This window comes from Corapipo altera, unplaced genomic scaffold (assembly GCF_003945725.1).
Source record: "Corapipo altera isolate COAL_440 unplaced genomic scaffold, ASM394572v1 202, whole genome shotgun sequence".
NCBI classification, from domain to species: Eukaryota; Metazoa; Chordata; class Aves; order Passeriformes; family Pipridae; genus Corapipo; species Corapipo altera.
This window is the reverse complement of record NW_020884980.1, coordinates 800,678-808,743: the sequence shown is the minus strand read 5'-3', so window position 1 is coordinate 808,743 and position 8,066 is coordinate 800,678. Positions and strand designations below refer to the sequence as shown.

Sequence of the window (8,066 nt, the reverse complement as noted above, 5' to 3'; positions counted from 1 at the left end):
GAGCCAGGTGTGTGGTGATTGAGCCAGGTGTGTGGGGCAGGTGTGTGGTGATTGAACCAGGTGTGTGGGGCAGGTGTGTGGTGATTGAACCAGGTGTGTGGGGCGTCCCCGCTGCTGCCAGGGGAGGGGGACAGCGAGGGCTGGGGTGAGGGTGCCCTGCTGGGGTGTTCCATGGCTGGCAATAAAACTGGCGTGGGTGGTGGGACCCGGGTGAGGTGGGATGGGACGGGCTGCACCCAGCTCAGAAGGGAGAATCTTGGTGCACACCAGGGCTGCATGTTTTTGCAGGTGGGCAGAGGGTTTCTGAGGGGTTTTTGCCTTTTTCTAGGTATCAATCCAGATGATACGTACAACGAGACGCCCTACGAGAAGGGGTACTGCTTTGTCAGCTACTTGGCCCATCTGGTGGGCGACCAGAGCAAGTTCGATGCCTTCCTCCAGGTGGGTGTGACGAGGTACCAGGTGGAGGTGCAAAGTCCTCCAAAACCCCACAGCAGGAAGCCAGGGCACAGCAGGACCCTGGGAAGGGCAGGCTGAGCAGGGTGGCTGGGGAGAGGAAGAGGAGGAGGGAAACAGAAGTGTTAACAGGGGAATGAGATGAAAACAGATGAAAACTTGTGCTGGCAGCAGGTGCTGAGAATGCTCAAGGGTATCCCAAGGGCTGGGCAGCCCCTGTGAGGAACGGGGGTTTGAATGGGCTCCTTGATGAGATGGAGCAAGGGAGGGCTGGGCAGCAGTGCCAGGGTGAGTGTGTCTGGCATCACCCCTGTCCATCCCTGCAGGCCTACGTGAACCGGTTCAAGTTCCAGAGCATCACCGCAGATGACACCCTCGCGTTCTTCCTGGAGTACTTCCCAGAGCTGAAGAAGAAGGGTGTGGACTCCATCCCAGGTCAGTGCAGTGCTGTCCTGGCCAGAGAACTGGGGTTGCCACTTTGCAGACCAGCACCTGCAGGTGTCAGACCCACCCATGTCCCTGCAGACCCTGTGCACGTCCCTTTGTGTGTTTTACTGGAGATGCTGCTGGCCCTGGCTCTGACAGAGAAGGCAGGGCACTGGCCAGCTGGGATCAGGCACTAGCCCAGGCTTGAGCGTGTGCCAGCTCAGCCTGATTCTTTTTCCATCCAAAGCCAGTCCCTGCTCTGCACTCCAGTGCTGTTTCATGGGGTTTCCATGACTCAGCCTGGTGAGTCTGGTGAGCCCTGGGATCAGGCCCAGCCACCGCCCTGGGCTCAGCCCAGCCTTGCTGGAGATCCAGGCTTGGCAGGAGCTTTCCATGCTGGGGCCAGCTCATCCTGCCAGCAGCAACAGGGCTGATAACCACAAGCACACCCTGAGCCCGGGGTGGTTGAACAGCCTCACCCCGTTAGTCTCTGGTGGTCACTGTCCTTGGGCAAGTTTGGTGGTGCTGGGGACGCCCTGGGAGAAGGCAGTGAGGGGTCTGGGCATCAGCACCTGGCATCGGGCTCAGGGAACTGCTCCCAGCTCTCCCTCCCACCTTGGTGCAGGGTTTGAGTTTGACCGCTGGCTGAACACGCCGGGCTGGCCGCCCTACCTGCCTGACCTGTCACCGGGGCAGCAGCTGATGAAGCCAGCAGAGGAGCTGGCAGAGCTCTGGGCAGCTGATGGCTTGAACATGGAGGCCATTGAAGCCGTGGACATCATGGGCTGGAGGACGTACCAGCTGGTCTATTTCCTGGATCAGGTCCTGCAGAAATCCCCCTTGCCTGAAGGTGAGGGCCAAGGGGGACCCAGGGTGACAAGCCCCAGTGAAGCCTCATGGCTGGGGACATGAGGACATGTCAGTGGGACACATGAATGTGTGGCCATCAGCCCATCTCCGATTGCTGTGCGGGTCCTGGTGTCAGGGAATCCTCGGTCGGAGTGGTGGGGGATGGAGAGCCCGGGGAAGTGTGTCCCTGGATGTATGGGGACATGTGGAGTGGCAGGAAGGAACCCTGCTGTCCCAGGCTGGCTCAGCTGTGCTGTCACCTCCCCATGTCACCTCTTTGCTGAGGGATCTCCCCCCACTTCGTGCTGGCCTCCCAAGCCACTGGCACATGGCTCTGCAGAGCTGCATGGCCTGGGAGGCCCAACATGGGCACCCTCCTGCCCAGAGCCAGCAAGTGCATGGGGTTCTCCAGAGCTGGGGGTGTGGAGGCCTCAGGAGGGTCCAGGATTGACCAAGGCTGGGAGGATTCCAGAGGATTTTCAGTACAGCTGGGATGGGCTCACAGGGTTCCCTGGGAGCAGGGGCGGGGAGCTGGGACAGAGCCCCATGGGGATGGTGAGCACTCCCCTCTCACAGGCAACGTGGAAAGGCTGAGCAAGATGTACCCCAAGATCTCCAAGGCCCAGAACGCTGAGCTGCGACTGCGCTGGTGTCAGATCATCCTCAAGAACAACCTGGAGGCCGAGTACAGCAAAGTCAAGGACTTCCTGCACAGCCAGGTTTGTCCCTGGGCAGTGGTGGCTGTGCCCAGCAGTGTGCCAGTGGGGAGAGATGGGCATGGGGCACAGGGTGTCAGAGGGCCAGGGTTTGGCTCTTGCTCATGATAGTCCCACAGGATGGTTTGGGTTGGGAGGGATCTCAAAACTCATCTCCTTCCACCCCCTGCCATGGGCAGGGACACCTTCCACTAGACCAGGTTTTGCTCCAAGCTCCATCCAACCTGGCCTTGGACACTTCCAGGGATGGGGCAGCCAAGCTTTTCTGGGCAACCTGTGCCAGGCCCTCACCACCCTCACAGGGAAGAATTTCTTCCCAATATCCCATCTAACCCTGCCCTCTGGCACTGGGAAGCCATTCCCCCTTGTCCTGTCACTCCATCCCTTGTCCCCAGTCCCTCTCCAGCTCTCCTGGAGCCCCTTTAGGCCCTGCAAGGGGCTCCAAGGTCTCCCTGGAGCCTTCTCTTCTTCAGGCTGAACACCCCCAGCTCTCCCAGCCTGGCTCCAGAGCAGAGGGGCTCCAGCCCTTGGAGCACCTCTGTGGCCTCCTCTGGACCTGCTCTGACAGGTCTCCTGTGCTGGAGACCCCAGAGCTGGATGCAGTTCCACTGCATTCACAGATATTTTGCAGACTATTCTGAGTTGGAAGGGACCCACAAGGATCATTGAGTCCAACTCTTAAATGAATGGCCCATAGGGGGATCAAACACAGAACAGAGCCTTGTTGCTATTCCTGTGTGCTCTCTCCCTGGCCAGGAGTGGGGTGATGCTGGAGGCATTGTGCTGGGGGTAGGGGGGATGTGGGGCTCCTGGGGCTTCACCCCCCTGGATCCAGGGAGGAGTTTGGGGTGTAACTCCCCTCTGTCTCCACAGGGAAAGCAGAAGTACACACTGCCCCTGTACCGGGCCATGTGGGGTGGGTCGGAGGCCACCCGGGCCCTGGCCATGGAGACCTTCTCTGCCACGGCCCCCCAGCTCCACGTCAACGTCCAAAACTATGTGAAGAAGATCTTGGGCTTGCAGGTGGCAGAGGCCTAAGGCAGCCTGGGCTCCACTCCCTCTGCCCATGTTCCCAGTGGCAGGACCTCAGTGCCTCCCCCTCACTGCACATTTCCTTATTAAAATGTGTCATTTTTTTCTCTGTGTTTTTCCTGTTCCCCACGAGCCATGGGCTTCCTTAGCGTGACTCTCTGCTCCTCTTCCTGGGCTCCAGGCTGGTGCCCAAGGAGTGGACCCTGTCAGCCCTGCTCTGGGCTGTGCAGGGCACTCTGGGACACTGCTGGCTTCTCCCAGTGCTGGCACTGGAGGGACAGGCCTGGCCTTGTTGCCTGCAGGGCTGGAGGAGCCCATGGCCCTGATCCACACCAGTCCTTTCTGAGTTCCTGCCAAGCTGTTGCAGGTCCTGCATGGCAGTGGGGACATAGGGACCTGGTGCAGGGTGGCAAAACTGGGACCTGCTGGCTCCAGTGCTCTGGGGTGCTGGAAAGGCAGAGCAGGAGCTGGGGATTGCTTCTCCTCCTTGCTCTTCACCTGCCATGGCACCTGCCCCCCACCCCAGCACGTGGGGGCTCACGTTGGGGTGGGGGAAAGGGGTGCTTCTGCTCTCCTCCCAGCTGTCCCCTGAAGGGTTTAAAGAGCCAGTGTGGCCTACATATTGTGGAGACTGTGGGAATAGACAAAGTTGGACAGCCACACTGTTCCTTATTCCTTATCAAACATAGGGATATGAGCAGTCTCCCTAAAATTCCAGTACAAAACTGCCCAAGGCTGCATGAACACCAGGGAGCCTGCTGGCCATAAAAGCCCCTGAGATGGCAATAACAAGAACACCCAACTGCCCTGGAAGGCTCACATGACCCCCACAGTGTGTGCTGACCCCTACAACACCTCCCATCCTGCAATCCCTTAAGAAACTCGGGGTGTCCTCTTTGGGGGGGGTGTGTGCACAATCTCAGCACCCTGCACAACAGCAGCCCAGGAGCAAATCACAACAGGCCACAAGTTTTCACACACTAAATCTCTGACCCCACTGTGGTCTCTAGAGCCAAGACTCAGCCCAAACCACCCCCAAAGCCAAGACACCCGCAGTGCCCTTTTCCTCACAGGTTGGCTCAGGAGGGAGCTCCAAAGCCCAAACAGTTTGAGAAATTGGAGTCAAGGGGGCATGGTTGAAACCGGCCTGTTTGGCCTGAGAGAATGAGGCTTTCCTGGGCAATGGGTGTCCTCTAGTGGATCAGCATTGCTGGGAATGACTTGGACCATTTTTAGAAGTGGCAGTGGAGAACCTTTCTCCAGCTGCAGATCTGGTTTCCCAGGGAACACAGAGCCTGTTGATACAATTAACGTGACCTCGGAAAAGAGACTTCGCTACCTATGAGGCATCTGGAAACAATCCCTCTGGTTTAAAAGGTGCCCTTGGCTCTCAAAAGCACCTGGTCTGTCTCACCTGAACAAGCCACCAGTGAGACAAACTGGGTGGTCCCTAAAGCACTTCCCTTGGATTAAATAAGTGACACATTCTCCACTGCACTGACTGCAATGCCCTCAGCACGCTGGAGCACACACAGGCCTGTTATGGGATGCTGAAGAGGAGCAACTGGTACTGCTTCACTGAATGAAAATCTTGGCTGCAAGGGTGGGAATGCAGGAGCTGGGAGCTGCACAGCTTGGAAGGGATCCTCCAGTGCTCCAGCCATTCCCACCAACCAAGCAGAGAGCAGCCCCCTTGTGCAGCTGGAGGCAGGACAAGGTCTTGATTTCCAGCTTGTTGCTCCCTCCTGGGGCTGCCCCGGGAGCTCTGGGCAGGGCTAGGACAGTTCCACCAGCGGACACTTCACCAACACCAGCTCTCTGGTGGTCCCCAACCAACATCATCCAGCAGTGGGGAGAGGTGAAGCTCCTCTCTGCTCTGCTCTGCAGCATGGGAAGCAACTGCAGCTGCTCCTGCATGGGCTGGGAAGGGCACTCTGCCTTCACTCACCTTCCTGCAAAGGCAGCGGCTCACGGAGACACTTCAATATAAAATTAGTAACAAGATGTAACACACTTATTTTTAACAACGTAACCTTCATCAAGCTCGGAACATTTTTTGCCTAATTTTTTCCAAAATGAAAGCCAAGTCAACCATGAAATGCCAGGAGGAGATGTTAATTCTTTATTAATAAATAGATTTAGAAAGGCTTAGCGAGACAGGATTAATGGATTTGACGGTCAGAAAGGACTGCTGTAATCTGCCAGTCTGACCTGCTGTGGAGCACAGGTCTGGATTCCCACAGCCCACCAATCCAGGCAGTTGCACAGGGGCTTATCTGTTAATCCACACCACGGAGTCTCTGAAAAGTCACTACATTCTGGTCTGAGGGCCAGTCCCCCTGCGAACACCACGTGCTCTGTTCCCAGTTCTGTTCCATCTGACTTCCCCTTACAGCCCCCGGCTGGGTCAGCTGAAGCTCTTTAAATAGTATTCTTTAAATATTGTGTTTCAAAGGATTAGTGACTCTCATGACTGCTCGATTTTACAGTATGAAAGTAATAATGGGCTTGATTATGAACTTAGTAACTCCCCAAACCACGTGGAACTAATTCATTTCTGCAATGGTTTCAGTTCTACATTTGGGTAACAAATGTAACAAAGCCCAAACCCTGCGCAAAGATAAAAACGCAGCAGATCCCCGGAGAGCACCTCGGCTGTCCCTGCTGCTCCGAGCTGCTGTAAGTGTGCAGGCAACCAGCAGCTCAGTACAGAATGGCAAACCAGAGAGGTAGCTCAAAAGTGCCAGTGTTTCTGAGGAGCAAACGAGAAGCTGGATTACCGAGGCATGTCATATGTCTGCGCTCAGCTCCGCACACTGCTTGTCTGAGATGTGGGTAGCTAAGGAGTCTATGATGTCAAGGAGGAGGAGCTGACTGAGCGAGCGGAGATTTGGCAACTTGGAGACCTTCAAGGAAAACAGAACAGAAAAAAACAGCAAGAAATTAAAACCCTCCCCAAATCACAGCTGATGTATCAGCCTTTTACCCCTGGAACGCCCATGGGAAGGTCAGTGAGTCAGGCTGGGCATGGGTGGTGTGAGATCCGTCGTGGGGCTGGGCTGCAGGGAACAGACAGCAGGGCTCCAGTCAGGGTTTAGAACCAAATTCAGCCTGCTGTGTGGAGGGCTGGGAACAGAGAGCAGGTGGAACCTACCCCCAGCACTGCCCCTCTGCTGGCACTGACAGACCCAGTGCTGGTCACCAACTGAGCGCTCTCCTGACAGCAACACTGGGCACCAGCACAGCCTGAGTCCTAAGGTCTCTGTGTTTTCATTGAGAACAAGACTCAGGGCCTGATCTCTTCACTCCTGTGCTCCTGAGGAGAGGCTGCTTTCAGTGTCCATGCTGGTTCTGCTGGCATTCCTCCTGCAGTCAAAGCAGGTCACTGGAGCACTCGCCAACAAAAACCTCACCACATCAGACTGATGAGAATCTACAACAAACTTCATGCTTTTAGACTGTTCAGAAGCTCAACTGTTAGCAAAAAGGAGCTCTACACATTCCTTCCTTCTCCACAACCTCATGGTAAGAAGCCAGTAACCCCTCGGTCTAGAGGCATTCAGACACACACAGGGCAGACTGTGCCCAGAGCCCAGCCTGCCTTACCTGAGCTCAGATTATTACCTCCATCCACTCACCCAGACCAAATTACTTGAGCTGTGATTATCACCTTGGCTCTGGGGAGCTGGACTGTGATAAAGACATCATCACGTGCATCTCTTGAGGGAAGGAAATGGCCGTGGATGCTTTCAGAAAGAGCTCAGGACACGTGCTTGTGGCAATATCCTCAAACTAAGGGTCTGCCAAGACTGGGAGGGAGAGAGAACCCCCTTAGCACTGCTGGGAATCCTGCCCCTGCCCCCAGGCATGCACTGTGGAACAGATCAGGGTGTCACTACAAACACATCACAACAGCAGATTTATTAGGGCTTTTGCACAACACTGACACACAAGAGCCTCAAAACACGTCACCCAAAGCAGCAAACCTCTGGGAACAGCTCTTCAGTAACGTTTCTGCTGTGGGGAAAGCTCCTGAACAGGCCAAATCCAGAACAGTGTTAAATAAGCTGGAAGAACAGGAGATCCCACAGCCACAGACCCCAGCCTGCCTGAGCCCCAGTGACCCATCAGGCTTGTGCATGAGAACAAATCCCCCTCAGAGCCCGTGGCTGGCCCAGGAGCACAGCATCGAGTGTCCGTGCCCAGCCACACCGAGTCACCCAGCCCAGGCCAAAAATCACACACTGAGGCCTCTCAGGCCAAGGGAAAACATTGCATAATTGAGATTTCTTCGTGCACATCTGCTTGACACTCTTCCAGCCACGTTTTGATGAAAACTGTTCTACCAGTCAACAGTTTAAATACAAAACACTTCCCCACATTCTGGTGAGGAAGTACAGCTGAGGAAAGGCCTCAAGCTCCAACTGCTGGTCTCTGAGTGTCACAATGTCCGTTCCCCCCAGTATGTTCTGGGGACAATCACACCAACCTGTTTGTCTTCCTGTGGCCTTCACTGGGAAGTGAGACTGAGATTTCAGCCCTCAGGGGCTGCAAGGCAGTGACCCCAAACCCCAGGGGTGTCCCGTA

The 8,066-nt window shown here is 55.8% G+C and overlaps 2 protein-coding genes across 2 annotated transcripts in view; one reads left to right on the top strand and one right to left on the bottom strand.

The window, feature by feature from the left end:
- Positions 1 to 3,588, top strand: part of RNPEP (arginyl aminopeptidase) — an 8,014-nt gene extending 4,426 nt beyond the window's left edge. The window contains exons 7-11 of the mRNA XM_027665773.1: positions 329 to 441; positions 783 to 891; positions 1,508 to 1,732; positions 2,308 to 2,450; positions 3,321 to 3,588. Of these exons, the coding sequence (XP_027521574.1) occupies positions 329 to 441; positions 783 to 891; positions 1,508 to 1,732; positions 2,308 to 2,450; positions 3,321 to 3,485 (755 nt within the window). The 3' untranslated portion in view covers positions 3,486 to 3,588. The remainder of the gene's footprint in view (positions 1 to 328; positions 442 to 782; positions 892 to 1,507; positions 1,733 to 2,307; positions 2,451 to 3,320) is intronic.
- A 1,990-nt stretch (positions 3,589 to 5,578) lies between these two features.
- Positions 5,579 to 8,066, bottom strand: part of LZTR1 (leucine zipper like transcription regulator 1) — a 35,087-nt gene continuing 32,599 nt past the window's right edge. The window contains exon 20 of the mRNA XM_027665746.1: positions 5,579 to 6,385. Coding sequence (XP_027521547.1) covers positions 6,269 to 6,385 — 117 coding nt within the window. The 3' untranslated portion in view covers positions 5,579 to 6,268. The remainder of the gene's footprint in view (positions 6,386 to 8,066) is intronic.